General features: G+C 36.6%; 5 protein-coding genes across 6 annotated transcripts in view; 4 read left to right on the forward strand and 1 right to left on the reverse strand.

Annotated features, from left to right (window-relative positions):
• LOC121889433 (type-2 ice-structuring protein-like) overlaps nucleotides 1-1,188 on the forward strand; it is a 2,329-nt gene extending 1,141 nt beyond the window's left edge. Inside the window, exons 5-7 of the mRNA XM_042401388.1 lie at nucleotides 265-399; nucleotides 487-598; nucleotides 750-1,188. Of these exons, the coding sequence (XP_042257322.1) occupies nucleotides 265-399; nucleotides 487-598; nucleotides 750-820 (318 nt within the window). The 3' untranslated portion in view covers nucleotides 821-1,188. The remainder of the gene's footprint in view (nucleotides 1-264; nucleotides 400-486; nucleotides 599-749) is intronic.
• The window catches only part of LOC121889430 (E3 ubiquitin-protein ligase TRIM7), a 60,675-nt gene that overhangs the window by 26,332 nt on the left and 11,558 nt on the right, over nucleotides 1-22,785 (reverse strand). The gene's annotated exons all lie outside the window — the stretch shown is intronic.
• Nucleotides 5,262-7,390, forward strand: LOC121889431 (ladderlectin-like). The gene is made up of 7 exons (XM_042401386.1): nucleotides 5,262-5,354; nucleotides 5,453-5,543; nucleotides 5,656-5,691; nucleotides 5,949-6,067; nucleotides 6,655-6,789; nucleotides 6,877-6,988; nucleotides 7,139-7,390. The coding sequence occupies exons 2-7, from the start codon at nucleotides 5,483-5,485 to the stop codon at nucleotides 7,207-7,209; spliced, it is 534 nt and encodes a 177-aa protein (XP_042257320.1). The 5' UTR covers nucleotides 5,262-5,354; nucleotides 5,453-5,482; the 3' UTR covers nucleotides 7,210-7,390.
• On the forward strand, nucleotides 10,426-12,430 carry LOC121889432 (type-2 ice-structuring protein-like). The gene is made up of 7 exons (XM_042401387.1): nucleotides 10,426-10,522; nucleotides 10,621-10,711; nucleotides 10,824-10,859; nucleotides 11,117-11,235; nucleotides 11,823-11,957; nucleotides 12,045-12,156; nucleotides 12,308-12,430. The coding sequence occupies exons 2-7, from the start codon at nucleotides 10,651-10,653 to the stop codon at nucleotides 12,376-12,378; spliced, it is 534 nt and encodes a 177-aa protein (XP_042257321.1). The 5' UTR covers nucleotides 10,426-10,522; nucleotides 10,621-10,650; the 3' UTR covers nucleotides 12,379-12,430.
• On the forward strand, nucleotides 16,015-18,460 carry LOC121889435 (ladderlectin-like). Its single transcript, XM_042401392.1, has 7 exons — nucleotides 16,015-16,029; nucleotides 16,172-16,262; nucleotides 16,375-16,410; nucleotides 16,682-16,791; nucleotides 17,430-17,564; nucleotides 17,653-17,767; nucleotides 17,926-18,460. The coding sequence occupies exons 2-7, from the start codon at nucleotides 16,202-16,204 to the stop codon at nucleotides 17,994-17,996; spliced, it is 528 nt and encodes a 175-aa protein (XP_042257326.1). The 5' UTR covers nucleotides 16,015-16,029; nucleotides 16,172-16,201; the 3' UTR covers nucleotides 17,997-18,460.

The raw sequence follows: 22,785 nt of genomic DNA on the forward strand, positions 1-22,785 counted from the left end.
GCTATTAATGAGTAACATTATAACTTTTTCAATTAGTAATATGTCATGAGTAATTAAAGGGAACTTGCCCAGGGGATTCTAGTGCATTGAAGGTTGCTATGGCTATTGGGATCCCTATTCACCTGGAAAATGGGACAAACAAGCAGCTGAATGAGGAAAATCAGATACTATTTTGTTTGTCAAACATCTGTCTATGTTGTATTCCTATATTTGTTTCATAGCAACTCCTGTCTCTCTCTCTCTTCCTCTTTATCTCCACTCTAGAAAAACTGCCAGTCCATGGGTGGAAACCTTGCATCAGTACATAGCGATCAGGAGTACCGTAAGATTCAGACACTGATCGTTCATCTCTGTCACCGCTATAGAGAGATATGGCTCGGAGGCCATGATGGAGAAGAGGTATTTTATTTGTCATTGCACAAGGTCCAACAGTTACTTCATGAAACTTTTTTTTAAATTAATGTAATCTTAAATTCTGTCTTTTAGGAGAGAGCTTGGCTGTGGAGTAATGGTAGGCGATTCAAGTATCAGAACTGGTGTCGTGGAGAGCCCAATAACAACCGTGGCAGTCAGCACTGTCTGCAAATGAATTATTCAGGTAAATGAATACAGTATATGAGTGATGTTAATGATAAGGGTAAACAGTGAAAAATCTCAACTTTTCTCCAAGATAAAGTGGTATCCACAGTTTCAGGTCTTGGTTTGTGTAGCGTTTACTGACACTTGTGGGGGTTTTTTGGTACTTACAGTCCGAAGGTGCTGGGATGATGATCACTGCTACAAACGAAAACCATCTGTCTGTGTCAAGAGGTGCTACTGATTCCTGACATACAGGCGTGGAGTAGCACAAAAACTGGTGGAGGTGTGTTAATGTGCATATTTTCAAAAGCACCTGTTTTTGTGTTGATCAGTCTGATATAACCTGAAGGCTCTATAACTCATATTGTTTCATATTATTATTTCATTTCCATCGCTGTAACGCTACTAAAGGAATGAAGCGATAAGTTACGTAATCAGAAGCTGGACTGTTCCTAAGGCCTTATGCCTTTAATAAGAGCAGATTGAATGTGTTTTGAAAGAATGCTTACTGCAACTTATTCTTGAAAGTGAACAAGAGCTGCAACTAATGATTATTGTCAACTGTTTTCTCGACTAATCAATTAGTCATTTTACTATCATAGAAGACTAAAAAACAGAAAATATTCACATTTAAGAAGCTGGAACCAGAGAATCTGAGCATTTTTCTGAAAAAATGACTCGAAACAATTAATTGATCATCAAAATGGCCAATTAATTTTCTGTCAATCGACTAATTGATTAATCGACTTATCGTTGCAGCTCTAGAGTGAACTGGTCTTTCTTGTCTCATGCAAAAATAAAACGCTCAAGCATTGAAACAAGCTGGTCTGTGACATTAATAATACTGAATACACTAATTATTTGGAGCGCTATGTGGAAATTTCTGTCTTACGGGTAATGACAGTGATGTTACACACTTTTCAAATGTCAAAATGCATATCACTATCACAAAACAGACATACAAATAAAGCAACATCATCCAAACCTTTTGCAGACCTTTGTGTTTGCAAGAGTTTGAAACTGTAGACAAAATTTCTGCTGTTCAAATGAAAAACAAATCATCTTTTAGAACTTGCAGGCATGCAAAAGCAGTGGTCTTCCTCTTATGTTTCTGCTGTTCATTCAAAATGATTGAATTTCAGTAATCACAAGTATAAATTAGATGAAAACAAACTGACATAATGTTCGAGTGAGGAGGGGCATTGTGACAGCCATGATGCAGTGTCCTTTAACAAATAAATACATTTTTTGCACTTTCCCAAGTGATAAGTGGTAATTTTGCAGTTAGCATGATGATGTTTAGCAGGTGTAATGTTTACCATGTTCACCATCTTAGTGTAGTGTGTGAGCATGCTGACATTTACTTTACTAATTAGGACTAAACACAATGTACAGCTGAGAGTGATGGGAATGTCATTGGTTTGCAGGTATTTGGTCATAAACCAAAGTACTGGGCAACTTGAAATAATGACCTGACAATGGCGCTTGATGAAAAGTTAAGGGTTCACCAAAGTAATTACAATTCATCCTGAGGGAGAGATGAATGTGTGTTTCAAATTTTATGGCAATCCATCCAATAGTTGTTGAGAAATTTCAGTCAAAGCAAATATGAAATATGAATTCTCTTTGGGTGAAATATTTAATATAACAAGTTGGGATGTTTTAGTTCTCCAAAGCTGACATAAAGTTTATCTGGAGCTGTCAGCACATCAAGTCCTGATTTTGGGTAGGAACAACATAATTTTTCAATAGGAAGTAAAATATCTATGCATGACAAAATAGGCAATGCACTAAAATGATATCAATACACACAAAAAATAAAGAAATTAAATTATTATTGGACCTGTATATTAAAACACACTTTATAATGTGTTAATAGACTAATAGTCCTAATTGTGTAAAAAAGAAAAAAAAAGGAAAAAGAAAAAAGTGCCTCATTGTGAGAAAAGTACAATTTTTAGTCTGAGCAAGATGTTCAACATGAGTTTTGTTGAGCTGCTTTCTATCCAGATTCCTAAGTATTATATTGCTGTTCTGTGTCAATTAGATCTCCCTTTAGAGCATGGATAGTATTTCGTGCTCTTGTGAAATGCACACATTTAGTCTTTTATGAGTATAAAATCAACCTATAAATTTAACATAGAGGCCTGGAAGTCATCAAAAGCAGACGGTAACCTGGGGAGCGCCTGGTCTGAGACAGGATGGTATCATCCACATAAAAATGAACAGTGCTGAGTTGGAAAGTAAATGTTATTTATGTGTAGGGTAAATAACAGGGGGCCTAATATTGATCCTTGGGGGGCACCTTTATCAATAATTTGGGGGCCAAACTAACTTGTAGATGTTCTCATTAAAATCAATTAAGCAATAACCCTGACATAACATTGCCCCAGTACGTTTCTCAGAGGTATGAATGTGTGTATTCAAGGAAAGAGATGTTGATAAATTATTGCATCAGAGTTATTGTATCTTTGCCACATACATTTCAGAGTGAAGAAGAGGGTTTTAGTTATTGCTAAATCTTCTTTAAAGGCTTTTTATACTGAACAGCGGAGTATGGAGTTTGTCTCTTTTCTGCTACAGCATACATATGTGCTCTGTAAATCACATGTCCTGTGTTTTCCATTGAGAAAAAATCCACAGTCCTCGTTTTGAGCAGTCCAGCCCTTCTGTCAGTTTTGTCGCGGATCTATAACATTCTCGAAACTATATACTATAAATGCTCAATTCTATACTATATTGTACTCTATGGAGTATTGTCACCTTCATGATCAAAGTAACAAGTAGCAATGTGTAGTCATGGAAGAGCAAGAGGATCATAGAGACACACTGCTGCTGGTACAGCTGAACAATGGCAGAGATTTACTATGAATTCTTAATAGAAGCAGAAATTTTAATAAACAGACTGACTGGTTTTGCAAAATGATTCAGAATTTTAAATATTCATTGGTAACATAAACTATTTATATTGTAAAGCTTCAGATTAGTGGTTTTTTGGAAATATTATGACTGAGATGTTTTTACAATCTAAACTTTAAACATTACTGAGTATATCATTGCGCTTGTTATTTATGCGTAGTATCAGTAAGATCTAATTTACTGTGTCCTCAGCTTTGTCCATGATTTCGTGGTACAATCTCAATCGTCTTCACAGGCCACACTCCCTTTTGTTAAAATTTCACACTGTTCACAAGTGTTAGTGACTTGTCTGTGTTTCCTTATTGAAGGTAGAAGGTAGTCATCTTCAGCATCTTTATCATCTCCACCATGAAGATGCCGACTGCATATGTGGTTGTTAGTGCCATAATGGCTCTGGCCAGAGCTGATGGTGAGTGTTATGCCCAATTCTTTGAGTTTGGTTGTGTGTATGCTATGTGTATACTTCAAAAGTAACGTGGCATGTAGACAAACGCAGCTTCGTTTTTGTCAAGATAGGCTGGCTCAATTTTATTTCACTAACTTTAGGCAGCTTCTATCTGGCTTCCAGGTACATGTTTTTTTTTATTGTCTCTGATCTGCTGTCAATAGTGATTGAGCTGCAGCTTTGCAGCTGTCCCCCTCCCGCTGCTGGGAAGCTGCACCTTCACTCTCTTTGGTATGTATATATGACTTTGCATTACTTTTAATTCAGGTGTAGTTCCCAGTTGGTAATTTTAGTGTCTCTTGCACTTTGCAGGTATTTTTGAAGCCAGGCTGTGCCCTACGGTGGGTGGCCCTTTCCTGGCCCCACACTCCCCGAGCAAATGCTGTTCTGTCTATCTATAGATCTACATTTTAACACATTTCTACAACAGCTGGTTTTGCTTTTTCTCTGCTGATCTGTCTTTACATCACTACATCTGCTATTTCTATATAGCTACATTTCTACAACAGCTGTGTTGTTTTTACATTTTCACACCTCTACATATTGATCAGCATCTCTGCAACTGGTTCAGCCCTGTGGCTCTGTTCAGTTAGGAGTGAATTGAAGTGGCCCATGTAAGACACTAAGCAGTGTGTGTTTTTCAGTTTTCTTGTTTTTTTTTTCCTTTTTCTTTGGAGGTTTATTTAAATTTGGAGGACAAATTCACATAGTCCTATTTATTGTTTAGTTATATAAGGTCCCCTTTTCAGTTTGTTGGTGGTTTAGTTGAAGGTTTAGTGATTTTTTTGTAGGTCCTGTGTATCGTGGTTTTGTATAATTAGTATTATTATTATTTCTTTTTTCTCTTTATTTTTTTTTCTTTCTTTTGTGCCTTCTCTTTGGTCAGCTGGGTGTGTGTGTTGGTTTTATTTACAGTTGACCATTGGGGGGGACATTTGTATATCATTTGGTCTTAACTGGTTGCAGTGTTGTTTTTGGATTTTAAAGTTTTGAGACTGCCTGTCATTTTAAATTTACATATTGAATAAAATTATTGCTTATATTTAGAATCACTTCTCGGTCAAGTGTTTTTGAGCCTGCATGACCTTTTCTTTTTTTTTTCCTTGGGTCCCAAAGCGGTTAGACTAAAAAATTGAGTGAGGTGCAATTCCTGAGATAGCATAGTTGACACTATTTAAAAAAAAAAAAATAAAAAACCTCCCCCTGCTCTTGCCACATAAGCCTTCAACTTTCTCAGTATACTTTATCTGATAATGATGTCGCAATATGTTTTTTTGAGCCCTCAGTTCCCTTTTTGTGAAAGATGTCAAGATAGGTAATTATATATAAGAGCTGGTCTTTGTCTTGTGAAAGACCTGCACACAGGCAGGCTGAAGCTACAGGCTGAGAAGAGCAGATAATTCGGCACCAGGTGTGATATGAACTCTTATTTTTTTGAACTGACAGTCAATACCAGTCATCTGGTCCGTATAAAAGTATTTATAACATGTTTGTTTCTCTTTACTGAAGGCTATTATCATCTTCAACATCATCTTCACCATGAAGATGCTGACTGTGGCTGCACTTATGTGCACCATTATGGCTTTGACTACAGCTGATGGTGGGTTTTCTTTATAGAAAGTGTTACATATAATTAAAGACATAGAGAAACTGTGTGTATTGTCTCTAAACAGCAACAATCCAGTCAATAACTGTTATGTCAAACTTTCTAGATCCTGCAGAAGCCAAATCCGAGAATGACCAAACAGGTAAGTAGCCTTTAGATTTCAAATATATTGCTCTTTGTAATGATACTACACCTATTCTTTATTTTTTCTTCTTTTCTTAAATGTTGTGTTAAATTACCAGTTTGTCTCTGATAAAGGCCATTATGTCACTTTTGTTATGTAATGTTATACTGTGTTGTGTTATGTTATTTTTTGTTATAGCATTTTCTCTTATGCCGTCAAATTTGATTTTATATCACGATATGAAAATTCAACACATACACACTATATTCTCTAAGTGTCCTCAGTAGAGACAGACCTGGTCAAAAGGACATATGGGTGTTCCTATGGTTGGAGAAGGCTCTGTGGCCGCTGTTTCCGCTACGTTGCAAGACCATTGCGTTGGGCTCAAGCTGAGGTAATAAGGTTAACTTTGATTTCATATGCCTACTACTGTTCATGACGTTTCAAAGATACTGCACACTAACCATAACAATTTTAAAAAAGTTTTTAAAAAGTTTTTAAAGTATTCAATACACAGAAAACCGACTGACAAATTGACAGAAACTACACAGCTCACATCCCCACTATCAAACAACAGACAGGGACCACTGGAAGCACCTAGAAAAAGTTTAATCTTGCTGACATTAACAAATGGTGAGCCTACATTTAGGAATCAGCTGAGATTTGTTCAGAGTTCAAGGGTGTAAGAATGAGTAATGTAACAACTTACTTTTGCTATTAATGAGTAACATTATAACTTTTTCAATTAGTAATATGTCATGAGTAATTAAAGGGAACTTGCCCAGGGGATTCTAGTGCATTGAAGGTTGCTATGGCTATTGGGATCCCTATTCAACTGGAAAATGGGACAAACAAGCAGCCGAATGAGGAAAATCAGATACTATTTTGTTTGTCAAACATCTGTCTATGTTGTATTCCTATATTTGTTTCATAGCAACTCCTGTCACTCTCTCTCTCTCTTCCTCTTTATCTCCACTCTAGAAAAACTGCCAGGCCATGGGTGGAAACCTTGCATCAGTACATAGCTATCGGGAGTACCGTAGCATTCAGAGGCTGATCGTTCATCGCTGTCACAGCTATAGAGAGATATGGCTCGGAGGCCATGATGGAGAAGAGGTATTTTATTTGTCATTGCACAAGGTCCAACAGTTACTTCATGAAACTTTTTTTTAAATTAATGTAATCTTAAATTCTGTCTTTTAGGAGAGAGCTTGGCTGTGGAGTAATGGTAGGCGATTCAACTATCGGTACTGGTGTCGTGGAGAGCCCAATAACTACCACGGCAGGCAGCACTGTCTAACAATGAATCATACAGGTAAATTAATACAGTATATGAGTGATGTTAATGATAAGGGTAAACAGTGAAAAATCTCAATTTTGCTCCAAGATAAAGTGGTATCCACAGTTTCTGGTTTTGGTTTGTGTAGCATTTACTGACACTTGTGGGTTTTTTTGGTACTTACAGTCCGAAGGTGCTGGGATGATGATCACTGCAACAAACGAAAACCATCTGTCTGTGTCAAGAGGCGCTACTGATTCCTGACATACAGGCGTGGAGTAGCACAAAAACTGGTGGAGGTGTATTTATGTGCATATTTTCAAAAGCACCTGTTTTTGTGTTGATCAGTCTGATATAACCTGAAGGCTCTATAACTCATATTGTTTCATATTATTATTTCATTTCTATCGCTGTAACGCTACTAAATGAATGAAGCGATAAGTTACGTAAACAGAAGCTGGACTGTTCCTAAGGCCTTATGCCTTTAATAAGAGCAGATTGAATGTGTTTTGAAAGAATGCTTTTAGCAACTTATTCTTGAAAGTGAACAAGAGCTGCAACTAATGATTATTGTCAACTGTTTTCTCGACTAATCAATTAGTCATTTTACTATCATAGAAGACTAAAAAATAGAAAATATTCACATTTAAGAAGCTGGAACCAGAGAATCTGAGCATTTTTCTTAAAAAATGACTTGAAACAATTAATTGATCATCAAAATGGCCAATTAATTTTCTGTCAATCGACTAATTGATTAATCGACTTATCGTTGCAGCTCTAGAGTGAACTGGTCTTTCTTGTCTCATGCAAAAATAAAACGCTCAAGCATTGAAACAAGCTGGTCTGTGACATTAATAATACTGAATACACTAATTATTTGGAGCGCTATGTGGAAATTTCTGTCTTACGGGTAATGACAGTGATGTTACACACTTTTCAAATGTCAAAATGCATATCACTATCACAAAACAGACATACAAATAAAGCAACATCATCCAAACCTTTTGCAGACCTTTGTGTTTGCAAGAGTTTGAAACTGTAGACAAAATTTCTGCTGTTCAAATGAAAAACAAATCATCTTTTAGAACTTGCAGACATGCAAAAGCAGTGGTCTTCCTCTTATGTTTCTGTTGTTCATTCAAAATGATTGAATTTCAGTAATCACAAGTATAAATTAGATGAAAACAAACTGACATAATGTTCGAGTGAGGAGGGGCATTGTGACAGCCATGATGCAGTGTCCTTTAACAAATAAATACATTTTTTGCACTTTCCCAAGTGATAAGTGGTAATTTTGCAGTTCACATGATGATGTTTAGCAGGTGTAATGTTTACCATGTTCACCATCTTAGTGTAGTGTGTGAGAATTTTATGGCAATCCATCCAATAGTTGTTGAGAAATTTCAGTCAAAGCAAATATGAAATATGGATTCTCTTTGGGTGAAATATTTAATATAACAAGTTGGGATGTTTTAGTTCTCCAAAGCTGACATAAAGTTTATCTGGAGCTGTCAGCACATCAAGTCCTGATTTTGGGTGAGAACAACATAATTTTTCAATAGGAAGTACAATATCTATGCATGACAAAATAGGCAATGCACTACAATGTGTAGTCATGGAAGAGCAAGAGGATCATAGAGACACACTGCTGCTGGTACAGCTGAACAATGGCAGAGATTTGCTATGAATTCTTAATAGAAGCAGGAATTTTAATAAGCAGACTGACTGGTTTTGCAAAATGATTCAGAATTTTGAATATTCATTGGTAACATATAAACTATATATATTGTAAAGCTTCAGATTAGTGGTTTTTTGGAAATATTATGACAGATGTTTTACAACCTAAACTTTAAACATTACTGAGTATATCATTGCGCTTGTTATTTATGTGTAGTATCAGTAAGATCTAATTTACTGTGTCCTCAGCTTTATCCATGATTTCTTGGTACAATCTTAATCGTCTTCACAGGCCACAATCCCTTTTGTTTAAATTTCACACTGTTCACAAGTGTTAGTGACTTGTCTGTGTTTCCTTATTGAAGGTAGAAGGTAGTCATCTTCAGCATCTTTATCATCTCCACCATGAAGATGCCGACTGCATATGTGGTTGTTAGTGCCATAATGGTTCTGGCCAGAGCTGATGGTGAGTGTTATGCCCAATTCTTTGAGTTTGGTTGTGTGTATGCTATGTGTATACTTCAAAAGTAACGTGGCATGTAGACAAACGCAGCTTCGTTTTTGTCAAGATAGGGTGGCTCAATTTTATTTCACTAACTTTAGGCAGCTTCTATCTGGCTTCCAGGTAAATGTTTTTTTAATTGTCTCTGATCTGCTGTCAATAGTGATTGAGCTGCAGCTTTGCAGCTGTCCCCCTCCCGCTGCTGGGAAGCTGCACCTTCACTCTCTTTGGTATGTATATATGACTTTGCATTACTTTTAATTCAGGTGTAGTTCCCAGTTGGTAATTTTAGTGTCTCTTGCACTTTGCAGGTATTTTTGAAGCCAGGCTGTGCCCTACGGTGGGTGGCCCTTTCCTGGCCCCACACTCCCCGAGCAAATGCTGCTCTGTCTATCTATAGATATACATTTTTACACATTTCTACAACAGCTGGTTTTGCTTTTTCTCTGCTGATCTGTCTTGACATCACTACATCTGCTATGTCTATATAGCTACATTTCTGCAACAGCTGTGTTGTTTTTACATTTTCACACCTCTACATATTGATCAGCATCTCTGCAACTGGTTCGGCCCTGTGGCTCTGTTCGGTTAGGAGTGAACTGAAGCGGCCCATGTAGGACACTAAGTAGTTTGTGTTTTTCAGTTTTCTTGTTTTTTTTCTTTTTCTTTTTTTTTGGAGGTTTATTTAAATTTGGAGGACAAATTCACATAGTCCTATTTATTGTTTAGTTATATAAGGTCCCCTTTTCAGTTTGTTGGTGGTTTAGTTGAAGGTTTAGTTAGTTTTTTGTAGGTCCTGTGTTTCGTGGTTTTGTCTAATTAGTATTATTTTTATTTTTTTTCTCTTTCTTTTTTTTTTGGTGCTTTCTCTTTGGTCAGCTGGGTGCGTGTGTGTGTTTGTGTGTTGGTTTTATTTAAATCATTTGGTCTTAACTGGTTGCAGTGATGTTTTTGGATTTTAAAGTTTTGAGACTGCCTGTCATTTTAAATTTACATATTGAATAAAATTATTGCTTATGTTTAGAATCACTTCTCGGTCAAGTGTTTTTGAGCCTGTATGACCTTTTCTTCTTTTTTTCTTCCTTGGGTCCCAATGTGGTTAGACTAAAAAATTTAGTGGGGTGCAATTTCCCAAGGTGGCATAGTTGACACTATTTAAAAAAAAAAAAAAAAAAACCTCCCCCCGCTCTTGCCACATAAACCTTCAACTGTCTCGGTACACTTTATCTGATAATGATGTCTCAATATGTTTGTTTGTGCTCTCAGTTCCCTTTTTGTGAGAGATGTAAAGATAGGTAACTGTATATAAGAGCTGATCTTTGTCTTGTGAAAGACCTGCACACAGGCAGGCTGAAGCTACAGGCTGAGAAGAGCAGATAATTCGGCACCAGGTGTGATATGAACTCTTATTTTTTTGAACTGACAGTCAATACCAGTCATCTGGTCCGTATAAAAGTATTTATAACATGTTTGTTTCTCTTTACTGTAGGCTATTATCATCTTCAACATCATCTTCACCATGAAGATGCTGACTGTGGCTGCACTTATGTGCACCATTATGGCTTTGACTACAGCTGATGGTGGGTTTTCTTTATAGAAAGTGTTACATATAATTAAAGACATAGAGAAACTGTGTGTATTGTCTCTAAACAGCAACAATCCAGTCAATAACTGTTATGTCAAACTTTCTAGATCCTGCAGAAGCCAAATCCGAAAATGACCAAACAGGTAAGTAGCCTTTAGATTTCAAATATATTGCTCTTTGTAATGATACTACACCTATTCTTTATTTTTTCTTCTTTTCTTAAATGTTGTGTTAAATTACCAGTTTGTCTCTGATAAAGGCCATTATGTCACTTTTGTTATGTAATGTTATACTGTGTTGTGTTATATTATTTTTTGTTATAGCATTTTCTCTTATGCCGTCAAATTTGATTTTATATCACGATATGAAAATTCAACACATACACACTATATTCTCTAAGTGTCCTCAGTAGAGACAGACCTGGTCAAAAGGACATATGGGTGTTCCTATGGTTGGAGAAGGCTCTGTGGCCGCTGTTTCCGCTACGTTGCAAGACCATTGCGTTGGGCTCAAGCTGAGGTAATAAGGTTAACTTTGATTCCATATGCCTACTACTGTTCATGACGTTTCAAAGATACTGCACACTAACCATAACAATTTTAAAAAAGTTTTTAAAAAGTTTTTAAAGTATTCAATACACAGAAAACCGACTGACAAATTGACAGAAACTACACAGCTCACATCCCCACTATCAAACAACAGACAGGGACCACTGGAAGCACCTAGAAAAAGTTTAATCTTGCTGACATTAACAAATGGTGAGCCTACATTTAGGAATCAGCTGGGATTTGTTCAGAGTTCAAGGGTGTAAGAATGAGTAATGTAACAACTTACTTTTGCTATTAATGAGTAACATTATAACTTTTTCAATTAGTAATATGTCATGAGTAATTAAAGGGAACTTGCCCAGGGGATTCTAGTGCATTGAAGGTTGCTATGGCTATTGGGATCCCTATTCAACTGGAAAATGGGACAAACAAGCAGCCGAATGAGGAAAATCAGATACTATTTTGTTTGTCAAACATCTGTCTATGTTGTATTCCTATATTTGTTTCATAGCAACTCCTGTCACTCTCTCTCTCTCTTCCTCTTTATCTCCACTCTAGAAAAACTGCCAGGCCATGGGTGGAAACCTTGCATCAGTACATAGCTATCGGGAGTACCGTAACATTCAGAAGCTGATCGTTCATCGCTGTCACCGCTATAGAGAGATATGGCTCGGAGGCCATGATGGAGAAGAGGTATTTTATTTGTCATTGCACAAGGTCCAACAGTTACTTCATGAAACTTTTTTTTAAATTAATGTAATCTTAAATTCTGTCTTTTAGGAGAGAGCTTGGCTGTGGAGTAATGGTAGGCGATTCAACTATCGGTACTGGTGTCGTGGAGAGCCCAATAACAGCCGTGGCAGTCAGCACTGTCTGCAAATGAATTATTCAGGTAAATGAATACAGTATATGAGTGATGTTAATGATAAGGGTAAACAGTGAAAAATCTCAACTTTGCTCCAAGATAAATTGGTATCCACAGTTTAAGGTTTTGGTTTGTGTAGCATTTACTGACACTTGTGGGTTTTTTTTGGTACTTACAGTCCGAAGGTGCTGGGATGATGATCACTGCAACAAACGAAAACCATCTGTCTGTGTCAAGAGGCGCTACTGATTCCTGACATACAGGCGTGGAGTAGCACAAAAACTGGTGGAGGTGTGTTTATGTGCATCTGTTTTTGTGTTGATCAGTCTGATATAACCTGAAGGCTCTATAACTCATATTGTTTCATATTATTATTTCATTTCCATCGCTGTAACGCTACTAAATGAATGAAGCGATAAGTTACGTAATCAGAAGCTGGACTGTTCCTAAGGCCTTATGCCTTTAATAAGAGCAGATTGAATGTGTTTTGAAAGAATGCTTTTAGCAACTTATTCTTGAAAGTGAACAAGAGCTGCAACTAATGATTATTGTCAATTGTTTTCTCGACTAATCAATTAGTCATTTTACTATCATAGAAGACTAAAAAACAGAAAATATTCACATTTAAGAGGCTGGAACCAGATAATTTGAGCATTTTTCTTAAAAAATGACTCGAAACAATTAATTGATCATCAAAATGGCCGATTAATTTTCTGTCAATCGACTAATTGATTAATTGACTTATCGTTGCAGCTCTAGAGTGAACTGGTCTTTCTTGTCTCATGCAAAAATAAAACGCTCAAGCATTGAAACAAGCTGGTCTGTGACATTAATAATACTGAATACACTAATTATTTGGAGCACTATGTGGAAATTTCTGTCTTACGGGTAATGACAGTGACGTTATACACTTTTCAAATGTCAAAATGCATATCACTATCACAAAACAGACATACAAATAAAGCAACATCATCCAAACCTTTTGCAGACCTTTGTGTTTGCAAGAGTTTGAAACTCTGAGCTGATGTAAAGTTTATCTGGAGCTGTCAGCAAATCAAGTCCTGATTTTGGGTGAGAACAACATAATTTTTCAATAGGAAGTAAAATATCTATGCATGACAAAATAGGCAATGCACTAAAATGATATCAATACACACAAAAAATAAAGAAATTAAATTATTATTGGACCTGTATATTAAAACACATTTTATAATGTCTTAATAGACTAATAGTGCTAATTGTGTAAAAAAGAAAAAAAGTTTAAAAAAAAAAAAAAGTGCCTCATTGTGAGAAAAGTACAATTTTTTGTCTGAGCAAGATGTTCAACATGAGTTTTGTTGAGCTGCTTTCTATCCAGATTCCCAAGTATTATATTGCTGTTCTGTGTCAATTAGATCTCCCTTTAGAGCATGGATAGTATTTCGTGCTCTTGTGAAATGCACACATTTAGTCTTTTATGAGTATAGAACAACCTATAAATTTAACACAGAGGCCTGGAAGTCATCAAAAGCAGACTGTAACTTGGGGAGCGCCTGGTCTGAGACACGATGGTATCATCCACATAAAAATGGACAGTGCTGAGTTGGAAAGTAAATGTTATTTATGTGTAGGGTAAATAACAGGGGGCCTAATATTGATCCTTGGGGGGCACCTTTATCAATAATTTGGGGGCCAAACTAACTTGTAGATGTTCTCATTAAAATCAATTAAGCAATAACCCTGATATGACATTGCCCCAGTACGTTTCTCAGAGGTATGAATGTGTGTATTCAAGGAAAGGGATGTTGAATTATTGCATCAGAGTTATTGTATCTTTGCCACATACATTTCAGAGTGAAGAAGAGGGTTTTAGTTATTGCTAAATCTTCCTTAAAGGCTTTTTATACTGAACAGCGGAGTATGGAGTTTGTCTCTTTTCTGCTACAGCATACATATGTGCTCTGTAAATCACATGTCCTGTGTTTTCCATTGAGAAAAAATCCACAGTCCTCGTTTTGAGCAGTCCAGCCCTTCTGTCAGTTTTGGCGGGGAACTATAACATTCTCGAAACTATATACTATAAATGCTCAATTCTATACTATATTGTACTCTATGGAGTATTGTCACCTTCATGATCAAAGTAACAAGTAGCAATGTGTAGTCATGGAAGAGCAAGAGGATCATAGAGACACACTGCTGCTGGTACAGCTGAACAATGGCAGAGATTTACTATGAATTCTTAATAGAAGCAGAAATTTTAATAAGCAGACTGACTGGTTTTGCAAAATGATTCAGAATTTTGAATATTCATTGGTAACATAAACTATTTATATTGTAAAGCTTCAGATTAGTGGTTTTTTGGAAATATTATGACTGAGATGTTTTTACAATCTAAACTTTAAACATTACTGAGTATATCATTGCGCTTGTTATTTATGCGTAGTATCAGTAAGATCTAATTTACTGTGTCCTCAGCTTTATCCATGATTTCGTGGTACAATCTCAATCGTCTTCACAGGCCACAATCCCTTTTGTTAAAATTTCACACTGTTCACAAGTGTTAGTGACTTGTCTGTTTCCTTATTGAAGGTAGAAGGTAGTCATCTTCAGCATCTTTATCATCTCCACCATGAAGATGCCGACTGCATATGTGGTTGTTAGTGCCATAATGGCTTGGCCAGAGCTGATGGTGAGTGTTATGCCCAATTCTTTGAGTTTGGTTGTGTGTATGCTATGTGTATACTTCAAAAGTAACGTGGCATGTAGACAAACGCAGCTTCGTTTTTGTCAAGATAGGGTGGCTCAATTTTATTTCACTAACTTTAGGCAGCTTCTATCTAGCTTCCAGGTAAATGTTTTTTTTTATTGTCTCTGATCTGCTGTCAATAGTGATTGAGCTGCAGTTTTGCAGCTGTCCCCCTCCCGCTGCTGGGAAGCTGCACCTTCACTCTCTTTGGTATGTATATATGACTTTGCATTACTTTTAATTCAGGTGTAGTTCCCAGTTGGTAATTTTAGTGTCTCTTGCACTTTGCAGGTATTTTTGAAGCCAGGCTGTGCCCTACGGTGGGTGGCCCTTTCCTGGCCCCACACTCCCCGAGCAAATGCTGCTCTGTCTATCTATAGATATACATTTTTACACATTTCTACAACAGCTGGTTTTGCTTTTTCTCTGCTGATCTGTCTTTACATCACTACATCTGCTATTTCTATATAGCTACATTTCTACAACAGCTGTGTTGTTTTTACATTTTCACACCTCTACATATTGATCAGCATCTCTGCAACTGGTTCGGCCCTGTGGCTCTGTTCAGTTAGGAGTGAACTGAAGCGGCCCATGTAGGTCCTGTGTTTCGTGGTTTTGTCTAATTAGTATTATTATTATTTCTTTTTTCTCTTTATTTTTTCTCTTTCTTTTGTGCCTTCTCTTTGGTCAGCTGGGTGTGTGTGTGTGTTGGTTTTATTTACAGTTGACCATTGGGGGGGACATTTGTATATCATTTGGTCTTAACTGGTGGCAGTGCTGTTTTTGGATTTTAAAGTTTTGAGACTGCCTGTCATTTTAAATTTACATATTGAATAAAATTATTGCTTATGTTTAGAATCACTTCTCGGTCAAGTGTTTTTGAGCCTGTATGACCTTTTCTCTTTTTTTCTTCCTTGGGTCCCAAAGCAGTTAGACTAAAAAATTTAGTGGGGTGCAATTCCCGAGGTAGCATAGTTGACACTATTTAAAAAAAAACAAAAAAAAACCTCCCCCCGCTCTTGCCACATAAGCCTTCAACGTTCTCGGTATACTTTATCTGATAATGATGTCTCAATATGTTTGTTTGTGCCCTCAGTTCCCTTTTTGTGAGAGATGTCAAGATAGGTAACTATATATAAGAGATGGTCTTTGTCTTGTGAAACACCTGCACACAGGTAGGCTGAAGCTACAGGCTGAAAAGAGCAAATAATTCGGCACCAGGTGTGATATGAACTCTTAATTTTTGAACTAACAGTCACTACCGTCATCTGCTCCATACAGAAGTATTAATAACATGTTTGTTTCTCTTTACTAAAGGCTATTTTCATCTTCAACATCATCTTCACCATGAAGATGCTGACTGCGGCTGCACTTATTTGCACCATTATGGCTTTGACTACAGCTGATGGTGGGTGTTCTTTATAGAAAGTGTTACATATAATTAAACACATAGAAAAACTGTGTGTATTGTCTCTAAACAGCAACAATCCAGTCAATAACTGTTATGTCAAACTTTCTAGATCCTGCAGAAGCCAAACTTGAAAATGACCAAACAGGTAAGTAGCCTTTATATTTAAAATATATTGCTCTTTGTTATGATGCTACACATATTCTTTATTTTTTCTTCTTTTCCTAAATTTTGTGTTAAATTACCAGTTTGTCTCTGATAAAGGCCACTATCTCACTTTTGTAATGTAATGTTATATTATACTGTGTTGTGTTATGCTGTTTTATGTTATAGCATTTTCTATTATGCCATCAAATTTGATTTTATATCACGATATGAAAATTCAACACATACACACTATATTCTCTAATTGTCCTCAGCAGAGACAGACCTGGTCAAAAGGACATATGGGTGTTCCTATGGTTGGAAAAGGATCTATGGCCGCTGTTTCCGCTACGTTTCAAGACCATTGCGTTGGGCTCAAGCTGAGGTAATAAGGTTAACTTTGATTCCATATGCCTATTTCAAACAACTTTTTAAAAAAAGTTTAAAAGATATTCAACACTCTGATAGGACTGGTAGATTGAACCAAAGTGTAGACAGAACGCAAGCAGATGCAGAAATAGACGGTCAACTGTCTGTCAAACCTCAGAAAACTGACTGAAAAATTCACATACAGACAGGGACCAATGGAAGCACCTACAAAATGTGACAAAATATTCCAGCTCCTTTGTTGTTGTTCCTCTGGCCTCTGACTAACATCACTGTTGGTGTTGCCAGGATTTTAACTCTCTGACATTTTTACTATTTTCCTCTTGACGTAATTGTTTCATAATGAAACAATGCCTTTTTATCACACTCCTAGCATACCAAACCAAACTGAATAACAGTTTACTCGAGTAAGTTACTCAAGTAAGTTTTGGGGGATCATGGATTCCAGTGAATTGAAGGTTGCTATGGCTATTGGGATCACTATATACTGCACAACTGGAAAATGGGGCAAACAGCACCCAAAAAAAGAAAATCAGACAGGATTTTGTTTGACGAAGGTCTGTCTGTGATGTATTCCTGTATTTGTTTCATAGCAACTCCTGTCTCTCTCTCTCTTCCTCTTTATTTCCACTCTAGAAAAATTGCCAGGCCATGGGTGGAAACCTTGCATCGGTACATAGCTATGGGGAGTACTGTAGGATTCAGAGGCTGATAATTAATCGCTGTCACGGGTATAGAGCGGCATGGATCGGAGGCTATGATGCAGTAGAGGTATTTTATTCGTCATTGCACAAGGTCCAGCAGTTACTTTATTAAACTTTTTTTTTAAATTAATGTCATTTTAAATTCTATCTTCTAGGAGAAAGTTTGGCTGTGGAGTAATGGTAGGCGATTCAACTATCGGTACTGGTGTCGTGGAGAGCCCAATAACGGCTATAATGGCAGGCAGCACTGTCTGCAAATGAATTATTCAGGTAAATGAAAACAGTAAATGAGTGATGTTAATGATAAGGATAAACAGTGAAAAATCTCAACTTTGCTCCAAGATAAATTGGTATCCACAGTTTCAGGTTTTGATTTGTGTAGTGTTTACTGACACGTTTTTTTGTTTCTTTTTTTTGGGTACTTACAGCTCAAAGGTGCTGGGATGATGATTTGTGCTACAGCCGAAAACCATCTGTCTGTGTCAAGAACCGCTACTGATTCCTGACATGTAGGTGTGCAGTAGCATAAAAACTGGTAGAGGTGTGTTTATGTGCCTATTTTCAAAAGCATCTGTCTTTGTGTTGATCTATCATATCATATCAACTCATATCATTTCATATTATTACTTCATCTCTATCGCTGTAACGCTACTTAAGGAATGAAGCGACAAGTGACATTAACAGAAGCTGGATTGTCTCTCAGGCCTTGTGCCTTTAATAAGAGCGGACTGAATGTGTTTTGAAAGAATGCTTTTAGCACCTTACTCTTGAAAGTGAACAAGAGCTGCAACTAATGATTATTGTCAATTGTTTTCTCGATTAATCAGTCAGTCATTTGGTTTATTAAATGCCAGAAAATGGTGAAAAGTGTTTCCAGCAGCCCAAGATGCATCCTCAAATGTCTTGTTTTGTCCTGACCAACAGCAAACAACCCAAAGATATTCACTATTTGTTTTATTATCATAGAAGACTTAAAAAAACAGAAAATATTCCCATTTCAGAAGCTGGACTCGAAACAATTAATCGATCGTAAAAATAGTCAGCGATTAATTTTCTGTCAATTGACTAATTGATTAATCGACTTATCGTTGCAGCTCTATGGTGAACTGTTCTTTCTTGTCTCATGCAAAAATAAAACGCTTGAGCATTGAAACAAGCTGGTCTGTGACATTAATAATCTTAATTAATTATTAATAAATTAATAATAATCTTACAAGTAATGACAATGATGTTACAAACTTTTCAGGTCAAAATGTCATTATCACAAAAACATACAATTAAAGCAACATCATCCAAACCTTTTGCAGACCTTTGTGTTTGCAAGAGTTTGAAACTGTAGACAAAATTTCTGCTGTTCAAATGAAAAACAAATCATCTTTTAGAACTTGCAGGCATGCAAAAGCAGTGATCTTCCTCTTATGTTTCTGCTGTTCATTCAAAACGATTGAATTTCAGTAATCACAAGTATAAATTAGATGAAAACAAACTGACATAATGTTGGAGTGAGGAGGGGCATTTTGACGGCCATGATGCAGTGCCCTTTAACAAGTAAATACATTTTTTGCACTTTCCCAAGTGATAAGTGGCAATTTTGCTGTTAGCATGATGATGTTTAGCAGGTGTAATGTTTACCATGTTCACCATCTTAGTTTAGCATGTGAGCATGCTAACATTTACTTTACTAATTAGGACTAAACACAAAGTACAGCTGAGAGTGATGGGAATGTCATTGATTGCAGATATTTGGTCATAAACCAAAGTACTGGGCAACTTGAAATAATGACCTGACAATGGCACTTGATGAAAAGTTAAGGGATCACCAAAGTGAGGGGGACATGAATGTGTACTTCAAATTTTATGGCAATCCATTCAATAGTTGTTAAGAAATTTCAGTCAAAGCAAATACGAATTGTGAATTCTATTTGGGTGAAATATTTAATATAACAATTTGGGATGTTTTAGTTCTCCAAAGCTGACATAAAGTTTATCAGGAGCTTTCAGCACATCAAGTCCTGATTTTGGGTGAGAACATCATAATTTTTTACCATAGTAAGTAAAATATCTCAGCATGACAAAATAGGCAATGCACTAAAATCATAACAGCACACACAAAAAATAAGACAATTAAATTATTATTGGAACTATATTTTCAAACAAATTTTAAAACGTTTTAATAAACTAATAGTGCTAATTGTGTAAAAAAAATAGCTTGGATAACATTTGGTGCTCTTCTGAAATGCACACATTTAGTCTTTTATGAGTTTAAAATAAGCTATAAATTGAACATGGAGGCCTGGATGTCATCAAAAGCAGACTGTAACCTGGAGAAGGCCTGGTCTGAGACAGGATGATATCATCCACATAAAAATGGACAGTGCTGAGGGTTAGAGTTAGGCTAACCCATACAAACGTATATGCCATATAATGTGAATCTACAATAAGGCATGTTAACAATAAGTGATTTACATATTGAATCCCAAAAATACTGAAAATATTCAACAAATACTGAACAAACAATAATGTTCAAAAAAGTAAAAGAAACGAATATAAGCAAAAATGTATGGAGGGCAGTTTGCAGGGTTTAAAAACATACTCCAACATCCAGCAGCTGAAAGAGCTGTGTCTAGATAGTTATCTTGTTGTAGTGGTTTCTATGGGCAGCGGTATAAACTATGTAGTTGTTTTAAAGTTGTAAATATACAAGTTTAGGACGACACCTTTTGAAATGTGATTGTCTTATAACTTAATTAATTAATTAACATTTTCTTTTGGCTGTTGTTTTAGAACAAACCACTGAACACACAAGGGCGGTTGTGGACAAAAGCAGCTTCTGTTTCTGCTCCATTGTTCAACTTTTTTCCTCTTGTAAATTTTACCAGGAGCAGGATGGGAAATAATCTTAAACAAAATCTAGTTGTAGTCTTGTAAATAGTGACCCTGCAATATCCCCTGTCCTTGCAAAATCTTAGTCTGTGACTAAAAACTCAATGGCTTATGACACATTGTCTTTAGATGTGAGAGGCTGTTAAACCTTAGTTTTTTCGAAGTCTTCTAGTGTGTGGTAGGCATTAGATGCATGTATTAATGCAAATGTGGGGCAGATGCACAGCAGTCCAGTGTCTCTGGAGATGCAGAGGGAGGAAAATACTAATGACAACATTTATATCTTTTAAATTTATGTTAGTAAAGTTTATTAACACCCTTCTTAAGTGCAAAACAAAGATTTGGATGCTAAATATTTATAAAATGACTAAAAATCTCTCTTTCTAGACACACCTGTAAACCTGTACATAACCAGAAATATAACTAGATTCTAGAGTCTGCAGCCATGCTAGCGGCTCAGTGAGGCCAACAACTGATGTGTCATTACCCCAGTAGATTTTTACAAGTAGCAGCTTGTGGAAAGAACAAGTAGAAAAAATTACTGCATCAGACTTATCATTCGATCTTTACTGAATAATTTCCCCTGTGCCAGATGTGTAAGGAAGTTGGTTTCACTTAATGCTAAATCATCATTAATGCTTTGTCTTTGTCTTGCTTGAAAAACTGGACCCAGCAAGTACTTAACAAAAAAAACAGTTTTGTATTATTTTAATCTTCCAGCATGTAGATGTTAATACATGTGTAACAATTCTGTACATGTACATGCACTAAACATGTGAAAACTAAAAATATTTCTGGTTCTTTGCAAGAAGCAAGTTTTAAAAAAAAAAACAATTTTAGATGATACAATCATTATCAAATACACAAAGAACGAAGGTAACTAAAGAATATTTTCTTGTATGAGACATTTTTAATGACCTCTAGATATACTCATGACTTTCAATAAGACAATAACTTTGATATACCATTGCTCAGGTACATCTTATGCAAGTAGCAGCTGTGAATTCAAAAACAGAAGTTGAGAAATTATTGCATCATACCTGTATGGCACAATTCCTACTGTCGTTTTTGCTGTGTCACTGTCTGAGGAAGAATAGCCTCAATACACAGCATGTATTAGAATTTAATTCAAGTCACAATGGTGAGCATCTATTTCTCTGAAAGATAAATATGCTGCATTCTTAGAAAAACACAGGTTGTTTAACTACTTTTCTTTAGTTATTTCCAAAACCAACCAAATCAAAAGACTCTTCTTCTCATCTGGGGGACAAAATATCCAGTCCATAGCACAATAAAAAAAGAAGAAAAAAAGAAAAAAGTTTCAGTTACTATGTCAGTCAGTTTCTAGTCCATTAATTATCCTTGCCTTTACTTACACCCTGTCGTTTCAGATACTGCCATTCCCATCTGGCCTCCAGTAACCCATGTGTTCCCACCATTCCCCGTCACCTGACCGTCTCCACCCTCCACACCTACTCCCCATTTCCCCATTACCCCAGTAGTATATATACCGGTCCACTGTCACCCCACACCGGATTGTATTTCGTGCTTCCTGCTAGAGTGGTCCAGCCATTACTTTAGTCTGTTTTTCTTTGACCATTTTTGGACTGTTCCCCATTTTGCCCACTACCAGTCTGCTCAGTTTGCCCTACCAGCTTTTCGCCTGTCTGGTTTTGACTTCTTGCCTGTTTTCTCTACCACAATTAATGCTTAACATGTTACCTTACCTGCCTTGTCTCTGAGTCATGGTCATGGGACCAAGTGTTTCTTTACTGAGCCTTGATAGTTTATCAAGTTGTGACTCTGTGTCCTGTCTAGTTAGCCAGCCACCATATTTGTTTTAGGAAACAAGAGTCGCATCCATCCAGAATCCATCATCAAAATACCAAATGAGGGAATGAGGGTGTTCGTCCCTCCAGAAGAGTTCTAGAGACTTATAGAATCAATGCCAAGGCTGAGAAACACCATTCTTCAAAAAGATATTCCCTAATTTAGTGTTTTGATGATGGTGGTTTAGAGTGCTGTCTAACACGTCAGTCCAAAATCTCCCATAGGTGTTCAACTGGGTTGAGATCTGGTGTCTGCGAAGTCCATAGCATATGATTCACATAATTTTCCCCCTCTCGCTGCTGGGAAGCTGTACCTTCACTCTCTTTGGTATGTATATATGACTTTCCATTACTTTTAATTCAGATGTAGTTCTCAGTTGGTAATTTTAGTGTCTCTTGCACTTTGCAGGTATTTTTGAAGCCAGGCTGTGCACTATGGTGGCTGGCCCTTTCCAGATCCCCCAGCCCCACACTCCCTGAGCAAATGCTGTTCTGTCTATAGATCTACATTTCTACACATTTCTACAACAGCTGGTTTTGTTTTTTCTCTGTTGGTCCGTCTTTACATTACTACAT

Source organism: Thunnus maccoyii, chromosome 22 (genome assembly GCF_910596095.1).
Source record: "Thunnus maccoyii chromosome 22, fThuMac1.1, whole genome shotgun sequence".
In the NCBI taxonomy this organism is placed as follows: domain Eukaryota; kingdom Metazoa; phylum Chordata; class Actinopteri; order Scombriformes; family Scombridae; genus Thunnus; species Thunnus maccoyii.